At 37.8% G+C, this 14,677-nt stretch overlaps 2 protein-coding genes across 3 annotated transcripts in view; one reads left to right on the forward strand and one right to left on the reverse strand.

Moving 5' to 3' along the window:
• LOC147017474 (uncharacterized) overlaps positions 1-1,979 on the forward strand; it is a 6,001-nt gene extending 4,022 nt beyond the window's left edge. The window contains exons 3-4 of the mRNA XM_085847170.1: positions 1,616-1,694; positions 1,783-1,979. Coding sequence (XP_085703296.1) covers positions 1,616-1,694; positions 1,783-1,884 — 181 coding nt within the window. The 3' untranslated portion in view covers positions 1,885-1,979. The remainder of the gene's footprint in view (positions 1-1,615; positions 1,695-1,782) is intronic.
• The window catches only part of MED23 (mediator complex subunit 23), a 64,988-nt gene that overhangs the window by 32,932 nt on the left and 17,379 nt on the right, over positions 1-14,677 (reverse strand). The window lies entirely within an intron of this gene.

The following is a 14,677-nucleotide window of genomic DNA, read 5'->3' on the forward strand; positions in this document are numbered from 1 at the left end:
TGCTCGCGTCGGATTCGGGGAACTGCGGAGAGAAAGGCCGGCGGCGCGACCGAGGTCGTGGTGGAGACGCTCGTCGCGGGACCCGCGATTTTGTGAAATCCTCCTTTCCCCGAGCATCAGCAACCCCCTCCTGTTTCCCCCCCGCGCTGAGATAGTGCGACAAAAGGGGGCCCCCCTTTCCACCCCCTACCAGACACCGTCCGCGAGGCCCGCGGAGTTGAGGCACCACCGCCGCTCCGCGTCTCATCATCAGACGGGTTGGCCCGACACGGTCTCGGCCCCAGGCCCGACACGGTCTCGGCCCCAGGCCCGCCTACCCCCTCATCCTGGAGGGTGGTTCTCTTTTCTTTTGCTTTGGGAATATGTGTTGTCGGCGCCGTCTGTGAAGTAAAATTGTATAAGTGTTGCCGAGTGCCCGGTCGTCGGATAGATCTGCATTGTCGCATTTGCTTTTTGTCTTCTTCTTTTCCATGTGCTTTTGGTGGAATTGTATATGTGTGCTTTCAGTTCATCGCGAAATAAATGTGCTTATTATTGAACTGTTTTCCCGCTTCGCTTCGTCATTTCTTTCATTGAATCCCCATCTTGCTTCACGTAAAGGGTTGGTCGTGGGCAAAGACGCCCGATAATTAATCGAACCGTCGAGGCCGACGAATAACACCGCTCGGTTATCCCGATAGTACGGAATGGGTCGCTTAAGTGGCCCGTGTCCGAAGTCGACCTGCGGCGAGGTGCGATCGCCCGGTCTACCCTCCGTGTGGGTACTTAGGTAGGTCGAATTTGGCGAGCAACCCTATCCCACGCGGGGGCCGATTGGCTCGATCGCGGTGAGACCGAAAGGTCCACCCGTGACTGGTTCCCGGCGTTAGTCCGAGAGGGGCACGACTGGATTGTCCGTCCGGTGGGCGACGTGCCGCGATTCGAGTTACGTGGCCGTTCGCACGCCGGCGGGCGCGAATCCGTGACAATATATATATATATATACATATATATATATATATATACATATATATATATATATATATATATATATATATATATATATATATATATATATATATATATATATATATATATATATATATATATATATATATATATATATATATATATATATATATATATATATATATATATATATATACATATATATATACATATATATATATATATATATATATATATATATATATATATATATATATATATATATATATATATATATATATATATATATATATATATATATATATATATATATATATATATATATATATATATATATATATATATATATATATATATATATATATATATATATACATATATATATATATATACATATATATATATATATATATATATATATATATATATATATATATATATATATATATATATATATATATATATATATATATGTGTGTGTGTGTATGTGTATGTGTGTATTTGTATATATATGTGTGTGTGTGCATTTGTGTGTGCGTGTGTGTGTGTGTGTATATGTGTGTGTGTGGTATGTGTTTGTGTGTGCGTGTGCGTGTGTATGTGTATGGTATGTGTGTGTGTCTGTCGATGTCTTTGACTCGTTGTTATTATTATTATTTTTTTTCAGTTTAAACACCTGTCTGAATGAATCAAACACACAACTTAATCTTCTGGAGGAATCTGACATGACACTCTATCTTCTGGAGGTAAATGTTATATTTATTATTGTATTAATATGATAATATAATTATCTTTATATACCCTAATTGTTCTTAACTCTTTGTTTCAAAACAGAATGTGGTATCCGAGTTTCAAATCACAAGACATCTGAAGCAGACTGCTGGGAAAGATCGTCCATTTTCGCAACTGAATATTTACCCAAAGAAAAATGTTTAATATTTTCAATCTTGATTAATTATATTTGCTTTCCTTATAATTATATGATTTTGAATTACAAGAAAAGAAGAAAGGAGATGTAAAGGGGTTGGTGCGCTCCCCCAATGACCCACCACCCCCCTCATCCCACCCCCCCTCCCCGTGTGTGTGGGGAAGGGTGGGGGTGAGATGAGGGGGGTGGTGGGTCAAAGGTGGGGATGCACGGGGGAGGGGGCTTGTGTGGGTGGGAGGAGCTTGTGAGGATGGGTGGAGCTTGTGTGGATGGGTGGAGCTTATGAGGATAGGTGGAGCTTATGAGGATAGGTGGAGCTTGTGTGGGTGGGTGGGGCTTCTGTGGGTGGAGCTTGTGTGGGTGGGTGGAGCTTGTGTGGATGTGATTTGTGTATTACATCAATGATTTTTAAAAATTCATTTGTCCATCGCTTCGTATAACCTTTTTCAAAATGAGATTTCCACCTGTATATTCTTACTCTCTCACCAACTTTGAACTTAGGCTTTCTGACATTAATCTCTTTTTCATATTTTAATTTTGAAAATGTTTCTGATGGTTTCGTTTTCGTTGAGGAATGAATCGTGTCGTTGTACTTATCTACAATATCCTGAATTAAAGACAACCATTGTTGAGAACTGAGTTGAGTGAATTTTTAATATAGTCTCTTTTAAAGTACGATTAAAACGCTCAATAACAACCGCTTTTCCTTCATTAAAGGTGCTGTACAATGTAATGTAGTTATTTTTAAGAATATTCATAAATGTTTTGTTGTAGAACTCTGTACCCTCATCAGTCCACAATTTCTTTAGGTTTTCTCTTGCTTTTATTAAATATCTGTTGAAAGGTTAACATAAGAGTATTACCAGGTTTGTTTTTCAAAGGGACAACCCAAGCATATCTACTCAAATCAATAACGGTTAAAGCATACTTGTACCCCTTATCATTATTGAGTTCAATTAAATCAGCGGACCAGATATTATCAACTTCCTTGGAATAAACCTTCCTTCTCTGAAACTTTGTGATCATTTGTTTATGTAATTCATCAGCTAATTGCTCTTCAATCTTAATGACATCATTAGAGCCTATAAGTTTTTTGAATTTCCAAGCCCAAGTTTCAATTTAGCACTGATCATCTTCTTCACGATCAATCTATCAACTTTTTCTCTCAAGGTTGGATTTTGTATCAACGACAAATTAAACAACATTTCTCTACCGGCTTCATGTTTTTCTTCCAACGTTGTGCTATTTCCATAATAAATATCATGCCTCATGCACACTTCATAAACCCTATTGATAGGTTTGCTCCACGGTTTAGGATTGTCAGCCTCATCTAATCTTTTATTCAAGTTTGTTCCTGGACCACAAAAAGAATACCCTGGTAGATGTAATTCCACTGGTATTCCAGTAGTCGTAAATTTACTTCCTGATAAAAACTTTTGTATATCTCCCCCACATTTGTGTTTGGAGATGAATTTACTCTTTTTAGAGCCACACACCAAACATGTACCTTTTTGTATAACCCTGCCATTTTTATTTTTAAAATATGAGATATTTTTAGTATTAGTTTTCTTTTTACATTTGAGACAATAACTCATTTATTTACGAGAAAAATTCCTACAGAGTGTGAAAACCTTTTTAGTTTCCAACATGCACATTTGAATCTTAATTTTTAAAACATAAATAATCCTTAGAAATGTCTTCACTCTCTCCTCCATTTATTTAAGAAAAAAACATGGAAAACTTTAATTAAAGGTCCCATGACACTCAAAACTTTCTGGTTATTTATATATTAACTTGACCTTCCTAGTGAAGAAATCACCCATGTTTCTTTTTTAAAATAAAAAAATGGGATAATTAGACCAATATTTCGAACATTTCTGGTGCTTTTCACAACTTGCTATGCCCCTTTAAAAAGTTGCTTCAGCGAACCGCAGCCTTCACGTCATCTGCAGAAGGCGACACACAGAGTGGATTGACTAGACGTCGCGCACCGTATAAAGTACGTACAAATGCATTGTGCACATGTGTTTGCTATCTCACTGATCGTCTTAATTCCTGTGATTGTTTCGCGGAAAAGAAATTCTGCTTCTGAGCCGTGTATGCACAACAATCACGAGGCAATTATTTATCCCTTTACTACCTTGTCGTAGTCGTGTACAAATCCAATAAATGTATGCACAATAAAGGGTTAGACCATGTCCACAAAATATGAAATGTGACTGTTGAACCTTTCCATTAAAAAAGAAACTTGCAGGGACATACAAGAAAAATACTGTTACGGTTGTGGAAATTTGCATTACACAATAAAAAGAGTCCTCAGGTGAGATATATCGGAAAGTTCATGTGTAGTTAGCCCAAACCCGTTGTATAGAGGGAATATATGTGATCCATTCAGGCTGCGACGCTTCAGTTCGCCGTTTATCTTTGGCTATTGTTAATTTGGTGCAAGAACAACAACGAACATCGCCACAACCAACATCTCAACGATCACGCCATTCACTACACGACGCCACCTTCCACAACTACGCTACCACATCTTCGCCACTCAACGAGCACCGTGCGGGCACGTGTAAGAACAAAAACCAACAACGCTTGTGGGGTTTTCCCGCCTAATTTCCCCGCCTGATGCTTTCGCCTGAATCCCCCCTACCATGCTTGGTGTGAAAGGGAGGGGTGCGGCAGCTCGCTCCCGATTGGTGGATGCACGCCCCCCTTCGAGAGCTTTCTGGAAACGCCTCGAAGGGAGGTGGAGCCCAGAACGGGGCGGGGCGGAGCGAAGGGCGGAGCCGGCCCCTACAAAAGGGTGGACGTGAAGAGTCGTTGTTGGTTGGTTGTTCCCTTGTCCCAGTTGGAGGCTGAAGGCTCTTGGTTCGTGCAAGCGATCGACAAAAGGCGTGGACGTGAAGGTCGACGAGAACGTCGTTCCCTTTCCTGTTCCCTCGTCCCTGAAGGGGAATTGTGGAGAGTGGTGCTGATAACGCCAAGGTCGGAGGTTCTGTTCGTTCGTCCGAGCTGTCGAGCGGACCACGCGAGCGACGCACGGCACGAGCTCGCGGACCACGCCAGAGGGACTCGGAGTTACGGTCGCCAAGGACTCGACGTGCTCAGGGAAGTCACGACTTCCTTTTCTTTTGGGGGTTTTGTGTAAATGTCTGTGGGTGGCGCCAGTCTTGAAAAGTAGAACTGTTTAAGTGTTGTAATAATTATATTCAGTTTTAACTCTTTCCCTGCTTCCTTTTGACTGTATGGCTGTATATACGTGCTTGTGTGTGTGTAATAAAGTGCTTGCTTGTTGAACTGTTTTCCTATTTCGCTGCGTCTTTTTCCCTTATTTGAAAGTTCCATCTGGCATCATGTAAGGGATTGATAGTGGGTTTAAAACATCCGGTAATTAATCGGAACCGTCAAGGCCGATGATAACTCCGCTCGGTTATCCCTGTAATACGGAACGAACAGCTTAAGCGGTTCGTGTCCGGAGTCGGCCTGTGGCGTGGTCCCATCCCTCGGCAGATTACCCGCGCAGGTACTTAGGTATATCGACATTTGGCGATTCACCCTATTTCGCGCGGGTAGACTGCGGACTGGGTGGTGGTGGGGTTAAACCCCCACCCGTGACTGGTTTCTGGCAGTAGTCCCAGGAGGGTCATGACTGAATAGTCCGTCCGGTGGGCGACGCGGTCGCGATTCGAGTTACGTGGCCGGTCGCACGCCGGCGGGCGCGAATTCACAACAATACTAAAGATTAATATTGCATCATTTCAAGGCGCAAGGAGATAATTTTAAAATCAAACAATGTGAAAAACCTGCACCCACATTTTGCAGCTTATTGAATTGTTCGCTGAAACCAGCCTGCTGGGATAGGTACGATTCCACATCCATGCAAGCCAGGTATGGCTGCACTCGACATACATGGGTTTATTCTAAAGTGAATGTACTGCTTCCATTGGCTTGCTATTCATTAACATTTAGCCAAAATGCTGTAATAAATGAACAGGGAAAAATATGTTGGCACAACTATGAAAGACAAATTTATCTGTCCTATTACACGGCCTCACAGTCTCGGGACTCATACGCATTGACTTATACATTGTGTGCATGCTAATACAAGTTACTCGTCAACTCTAGAGTCTAGACTGGTCCGATAAATCCGTCGTCCGTCTGATTAGGCCGATAAATCTGACGTGCTGTAGCTTTCTTTTATTATTCTCTTTTCTTCATCGTTTTCTACAGGCGCTACATGACGACAGTAGGAATAAAATAAATAAAAATGCAACAGAACGTCAGATTTATCGGAGTACTCTAGACAATTGTGTCGCAAGGTGTGTTCTGCACACAAGTTTTCATCGTATCCGGACAGCGAGATTGCTTCGTTTTATGCGCGGAGAGACACGACCGATGACATGGGCTGGCCTTGCTTGCGATTCATTCGCCGCGGTGCAACATGTCCGCTGCGCTGCGCTGGTCACGTCACCTCACTAAAATATTTCTGATATCGAGCAGTATGCAAGTCAAATTTATATTATTGAATTACGAATAGGATTTTGTCTAACCAGTTGTTATTGCCAAGTCTTCCTTCGATGTCCTCCCGATCATCATGAAATCCGCGAATTTCATCGCCATTTTCCTCTGCTTGTCCTGATTCGGGCTCGAACTGGTAAGGCCGTATTTCATTTCCAGCTGCCTGAACTTCACCTCCCGCGACTACATTATCCGACAATTTTCCATCTGATTCAGACCAAAATCCTTCATTTCTCTCACACTCACTGTCGCTACCAGACAAATCAAAGTCCATGTCATCCATTATTCAAAACCAAATGTTTGATTTTTTTTAAAGCAGAAATGAACGAAGCGATTGAGTTGACCAATCGAATGTGGAAACACACGGGAAGCCAATAGAATCACGTAGACCACCAACCCGAGTAATTTACGTGCAGGCTTTGTCGTCCTGCAGTTCACGTCATGTGGATTACGCCCATTTCAGTAGATTTCGGCAGAATTTTTAGGGGCGTTCCGGAAGAGGTTTGTTTTTTTAATTTTACATTCTACAGAACGAGTATTGTGAAAAAATTGTCAGATCTGAAATCACGATGAAAAACTCCAATAGGATATATATATATATATATATATATATATATATATATATATATATATATATATATATATATATATATATATATATATATATATATATATCTTCTTCTTTCAGCTGCTCCCGATAGGGGTCGCCACAGCAGATCATCCGTATGATCCGCATAGTGATTTGGCACATGTTTTACGCCGGATGCCCTTCCTGACGCAACCCTGGTCGCCTCTTACGACACAGGGATATGGTATACCTATTTTAACCGGGGTATACACTGGCCCAGTATACTGGTACTCATTTCGCCGACCTCGGAAGGATGACAGGCTGAGTCAACCCCCTGGTGTACTAATTCAGTGGCCCAACGGGACTTGAACTCAGGACCTTTTGGATCCCAAGCCGCTGTCCTAACCACTGCGCCAACACCAGGCTATGTATGTATATATATATATATATATATATATATATATATATATATATATATATATATATATATATATATATATCTTCTTCTTTCGGCTGCTCCCGTTAGGGGTCGCCACAGCAGATCATCCGTTATGATCCGCATAATGATTTGGCACAGGTTTTACGCCGGATGCCCTTCCTGACGCAACCCTGGTCGCCTCTTACGACACAGGGATATGGTACACCTATTCTAACAGGGGCATACACCGGGCCCAGTACACTGGTACTCACTTCGCCGACTTCGGAAGGATGACAGGCTGAGCCAACCTCCTGGTGTGTATTAATTCAAGCGGCCAACAGGGCTTGAACTCAGGACCTTTTGGATCCCAAGCCGCTACCCTAACCACTACGCCAACACCAGGCTATATATATATATATATATATATATATATATATATATATATATATATATATATATATATATATATATATATATATATATATATATATATATATATATATATATATATATATGTATATATATATATATATATATATATATATATATATATATGTATATATATATATATATATATGTATATATATGTATATATATATATATATATATATATATATATATATATATATATATATATATATATATATATATATATATATATATATATATATATATATATATATATATATATGCAATTTCAGTACTTTTGGGGGTCATGGGACCTTAAAAGTCAATCACACCAACATCATCAATAATATAATATTTTCCTTCTTTCTCCTCTTTATCTCCACTTTCTCGTTTATATCTTCTCCCTAAAACCGATGTCAATAGTCTTGAAGCAAATATTTCTAATAGATATGTCAATTCTTTGTTTTCCTCCTCGGTGCATTGAGATTTATTTATTGTCTGTAATACCCCCAATCTTTTTCTCATCTCATTGGTTTCCATATTTTTGTATTTATTTATTCTCTCTCTTTCCTCCCTCTCCCTCTCCCCCTTCTCTCTTCTCCCTTGCCTCCTTCTCTCTTCTCCCTCTCCTCCTTCTCTCTCTTCTCCCTTGCCTCCTTCTCTCTATTCTCCCTCTCCTCCTCTCTCTTCTCCCTCTCCTACTTTTCCTCAGTTTCTTCAACTCCTTCCTCGTCCCTTACTATCGTTGAACCACTTTCACCCCATAGAATATCGTACATATATTCATCAGGATTTCTTGTTATTCCTGAATCAAAAATAATATTTTCTACAACAGGAAACCAATAAAATTCCTTCTGAATTTCTAAAAGAGCCTTGCATTTCCTTAACTTTAATTTTTTTTTTCATTATTTAGCATTTTAATTAAATCCAAAGTTGTTGGTTTATTAACATCAGTATAAAACCAATCTTTTATTGAAAATACCTCATTCTTATGTTGTAGAACATATTTATTAAAATACTGAATACCCTTTTCTTGAAGGTATGTTTGGACACAGAAATGATAATTTTCTTGAAGCCTTCTTGCTGTCATTTATGTATCAGAAATATATGACAGATTAATATAATGACAGGAAATACCTCCCCATCTTCCCAAGTTAAATCATTTTGTATTTCCTTACTTATTATATATATAATCCTGTTCTTTGTGTTTTCATGATATAAACTATGGCAAAACCATTATTGATTTTACCCATATTAAATTCTTTTATTTGTTGTTTGCTAATCGTGCTTCCACAAAACTCATTCTCGGCACCAAGTGGATAATATTCTTCCTTACGAGACCGATTTAATTGTTCCAGGTCTTCTAGGTTAATTTTAAATGACCAATTATACCCTAAATCATTCATATCATATCCCCATTGTTATATTCTCATACAAACGATACGCACTTTTTTATAAAAATTTTTATCTTAATTGGAACTGTGAATTCTGTATGACCTGGAGATAAAATCAACACTTCTGTATCTTTGGAATACACAGCCATTTTATTTAAGGATATATATTGTGATAAATCACTTAATCTCTCCAAGTCACTTGCGTCAGTCGGGTTTGGATAATTTATTAATTTATAAGCATTTTTCATATTAATATTTTTTGCTGGAATATATTTCTGTCGTTCAGCCTGTGCCTTTGTGTAATAATTTGATGAATCAATATCCAGTACTTGGGATACACCAAAGATAGAACCATCTTTACCAACATAAGTCATTTATATTAGATTAAAAATAATGTCATTAAAAAATTCCTTTTTGTTGAGTTGAAATAACACATAGATGCATAATTGACCACAACACTTGGAATTTAATTCTTGGACTTGAAATGTTTGATAAACACCATTCTGTAAGAATTTTATTACTTCAACAGGTGGTGGAAGACTAAAACTCTTCTCTTCTTCTTTCGGCTGCTCCCGTTAGGGGTCGCCACAGCGGATCATCCGTATGATCCGCATAGTGATTTGGCGCATGTTTTATGCCGGATGCCCTTCCTGACGCAACCTTGGTCGCCTCTTATGACACAGGGATCTGATACACCTATTTTAACCGGGGTATACACCGGCCCAGTACACTGGTACTCACTTCGCCGACCTCGGAAGGATGACAGGCTGAGTCAACCCCCTGGTGCATTAATTCAGTGGCCCAACGGGGCTTGAACTCAGGACCTTTTGGATCCCAAGCCGCTGCCCTAACCACTGCCCCACACCAGGCTTTAGGTGGAAGACCAAAACTATCAACATAATATGTCTTGACTATTAAAAATACAAACCCAATGAGAACCGTTCCCATTATTATCTTCAAAGTTCATAATAATATTCTTTGTATGTTTAGACACGTTAATTCATCTCTCATACAAATAACCACATTATGAATTTTATATTTCTTACAATATTTGATAAGTTCTAAATTTGATGTTGTATTCTTTCCAAATTCTTTAAACCACTCATCAATGCTCATTTATTTATGAGAAAGATATAATCCATTACCCCTTTTGGTTAATTTTACACCTGCTTGTGCGATCGAAGAAAGCATATCTCCAACTAACAACTTTGCTTTATCAGGCAAACTTTCAAGTTTTTCAGCAAAATCTACAATTACACCACTTCCACTAATGTGTTTCTCCAACTCTTTGTTATGTCTTTCCAATTCTTTTTGAGCCTGGAGTTGAGCCTTCCTTTCGTTGGCAGTTTTCACCACTGCTAAAATACCACCCGTCAATGCTCCAGTCATACTTAAACTCACAAATAAAGGAATTAGAAATGGGAGAAATCCTCCACTCATCTCTCTTATTGAATATTTCTTCAACATTGGTTTTAACATTATAATTTTAAGTGAGCCAGTATCGTTCAAGATTTTTCACCTGTTCTCTTGTGAGCAAAACATCAATTCTAACTGCTCCTTTTCTCTGAATTGTATTAACGTTAATCGTATAAGGCTTTTGATTTTGAACACAAGATGATAGTTCATGAAGATTGATTTGATTAACATATAACCCAGTTGGCACTTTACTACTCATTTATTTATCAAAAAAATAATGAGACTAATCACAACACCATTATTTGTATTAATCTGTAATTCTGTTTCTTCCAAAAGCAAACAATATGTATCAACTTCTTCACTCTCTCCTCTTTCAATGTATAGGGAAATATCCACTCGATTAGACTTTATAGTATCCTTTTGAGCACTCAGGTCAATCGCATAGATTGTATACACACTTTTAAATGCTGTCATATCCAAAATAGGTTCTTTATTTCCATCTCTTTCACACACCTTTTGGTAAGACTTGTATGCTTCAGCATAATCATTTTTTCCCCAATTAATTTCCAATCTATCTCGTGGATAAAATGTTCCATCCAGAGAAACGCGAAGTTGTTTCACCTTAGCATTATCACTCAATGCATTATTCTTATCAGTAGCAGCATCACCATCTGGTATTTTAAAATGAGCCACAGATATCGTGGCTTTCCTTCCAGAACACCCAAATTCCATGCATAAGTGGTTTGGTTCAGTTTAACATGTTGACATCTTCTATTAATTTATCATACATTTAGTGGCATCTTTGAGTTAAGTCTTCTATTCAACATCTCTTCTGCTTTAACATTCGGCGTATATTCACTAATATACCAACTAATTTCATCAATAACAAATTTATTCTGAGCAGCAAAAGCATTAGCCACACCAAAAAGCAGTCTATTTTCATTATCATTCCTTTGCAGCTGTAATCTAATTTTAAGACCATACAGAACTTTATCATGATCACAAAATCCAAATATACCTTTAAGAGGAACTGCCACAGTAAAACTATTAACTGCTTTTGTATCATCATTATACATTCCTTTCCTTTGACTATATCCAGGGTCTGTGTTTGTTCCCGTTGACATATCACGAATAAAACCTTCGACAGCCCCCTTCTCCATTCTATCACGAAATGAATATAGTGTAAATTTCATCATTTCATATGTGGCAGAGACATAATCAACCGCTTCAACGTCTTGTGTTCCAATGTACAAACGAACACTATCAAACATTTTCCAAAAGAAATCATTTACGAGTGTAGAGTTTGTGTTAGTCGCAGCCTTCGTGAATGTAAATTTACACAACAAGAAACTTTCGGCTCGATTCAAATGTTTGTTGATTACTTATTTCAAAACTTTTTGTTCCATTTGCATTCCAGTCTGTTCCAGTTATTGCATTTACCTTGAAGTAGTCTTCTTTATTAGTAGAGTTTGAGATGACAATGGTATCATCCAAATCATAGATACTATCAATTGCTTCCATACTTGTATTTATTTCGGAAAAAAAGATGTTAAAACTTTTGAAACCCTGACCCAAGCATTTGAATTATTTTCTGCCGTTCTTGGGGAGACAACTGAGTTTTGCCTTTCTTAATTTCTTTTATTGCTTGTAATTTATGAGATTCCTTTTGGGCATCTTTTATACTCTTTATTGCACCCGCTACATTTCCCACAGCAGAAGCAGTTGAACCAATTACGTCTTTATGTTTAAGAATAGTTGAACCTATACCCATGAGAGTATCAATTATCCCATCTCCTTTTTTTCTAAATTGATGTCCGACACCCCTTTGTCTCTTAAGTTTATAGTATCCTCTACCAGGATACATACCTTCACCCTTGTAGTATGGGGAAAGGAACATCCCATCCCCTGTAATTATTTTATATTTTCCCAACTCGTGTTTCCTCACCATAACCATCGTATTTATTTATTGGAAAACTTCACATTGGTGAGTTCTGATGGATACAATTTCTCCATTAAAAGAAATCATGCACGTATATTGGTCGGTTATCCGAAAATTTACTCTGAATATGGTTTTTCCTGACACAGGTAGATAAACCAGATTTTTGGGTTCCATATTGAATTTATAACCAATTGGGGTTGAGTATGCACTGAATGAAAATATTGTATTTGTTCTTATTCCATCATTATTAGCGCCATCAATCAAATCAGAGTGAATTAATACTGAATTTATGCCTGACGATATTTGAATGACATTATCACTGTAAAACGTCCCATTAGTTTCAATCTTTTTTGAGGAGAAACCCAATAACTCTCTGAATGAATTATCAATTGTGAAATCAACCTTGTAGTTATTTTTACATTTAATCGTTGATTTTGAAGTATGTTTTTGAATATCTATAACAATATTTTTTGGTTCATCACCCTGTTCTTTCATAAGACGAGCAATTTCGGAAGATATTTGAGAAATCTCATATGCATTTAAAATATCTCATATGCATATCTCATATAAAACGGGTGAAACCGTTATCGTTTTGTATCCACTTCCTGGATTATCACTAAACTTGTCATTTTTCTCCGTGATATTAAACAAGGTATTATAACTTTCCATGGACAATCAAGACGCCTCATATTCTTTTGTTGTGTCAAGTTGTAGTGGGTATGGGAATGAAGATGTGTGGTCGCTTGTTGTGAAATTAAAACTAAGGATTGTGCTCATCTCATTTAATATGGGATAAAATGTCTTTGTATTGACATTTATTAATTATTTTCATGTTCATCAACTGGTCAAAATGTTTCATTCAAACAATTGTTATTTCCAGCCTTCTTACTACCTAACAGCAATAACAGTCTATTAACTAATTGTGCTGGATCATTTGGAAGAAAACTAACACCTGAACCAAGCCTACTTAAAGCCTGAATAATGTGTTTCTCCTCATTCTTCCTACTTTTACCAGATAGACTAACCCTATAATTAGAGAGTCCAGCAGATCAATATATACTATATCATCCTTATTTTCCATATCCAATGGTTGATCAAAATACTTTGATTCATCCCTCACAGTTGAACCTTGTTTTCCATCTTTTGTTAGAAGAAACATTAATGTCAGAGTTAGTTTAACAGGGGATTGAGCAGAACTCAAGAAGCTTAATTCATCATTAAATATCAATACCTTTTCTTGAACAAGATGAAATATTGCTGGTTGTTCTGTTGGAATGAGTCCTGCTTTGGTTTTTGAATCCGCTGAATATTCATTGTTTTGAAGAGCATTCACAACATAATCAGGGGTTTGATTAATCTCTTCCAGTTGTTGAAATTATTCATCTTCTATCGTCATCTTCTAATTCATCGTCGTCATCTAATTCTCCTATATGCTCTTATTCTTCCTCCGTCATTTGACTGAAATCTTTAACATTTGAAGTTTTTTAGGAGTATATTCTATTGTGGGAACTGTGGAAGCATCCATAATTTTTTCTTGGGAAGTTTTTAAAAGTGTTTTAAAAAATTTCTCGTTTTCTTTCAAATGCTTCTTCACCCGTTAGTTTCTGTCTGCGTTTCTTCTTTATGTCTTCCTGTTGTTTTACAACTTTTGAAACCAACTCTTGATGTTCCTTCAATCTTCTTGCTCTTTCTTTCGCATCCATTTATTTATTGGAAAATATCATTTAATGAATTGTAAAGATCAACAGGGAAATTTTCCATTTCTTCATCATTAAAGTAGATGTGTTCAATTAATCCTTTTCTTTAAATATTTCATCAAATTCTTTATTAACATTAATACGAGTTGTAATTTCTTCTTCACGAATACTTGTATCTCTGCTTTTCATACGTTTGTGTTGAGTTTCTTCATCAAGCCTGGTGTTGGCGCAGTGGTTGGGGCAGCGGCTTGGGATCCAAAAGGTCCTGAGTTCAAACCCCGTTGAGCCACTGAATTAATACACCAGGGGGTTCACTCAGCCTGTCATCCTTCCGAGGTCGGCGAAATGAGTACCAGTTGTACTGGGCCGGTGTATACCCCGGTTAAAATAGGTGTACCATATCCCTGTGTCGTAAGAGGCAACCAGGGTTGCGTCAGGAAGGG

This window comes from Eptatretus burgeri, chromosome 11 (assembly GCF_056783735.1).
Source record: "Eptatretus burgeri isolate ZD-2024b chromosome 11, Ebu_testis_v1, whole genome shotgun sequence".
Taxonomy (NCBI): domain Eukaryota; kingdom Metazoa; phylum Chordata; class Myxini; order Myxiniformes; family Myxinidae; genus Eptatretus; species Eptatretus burgeri.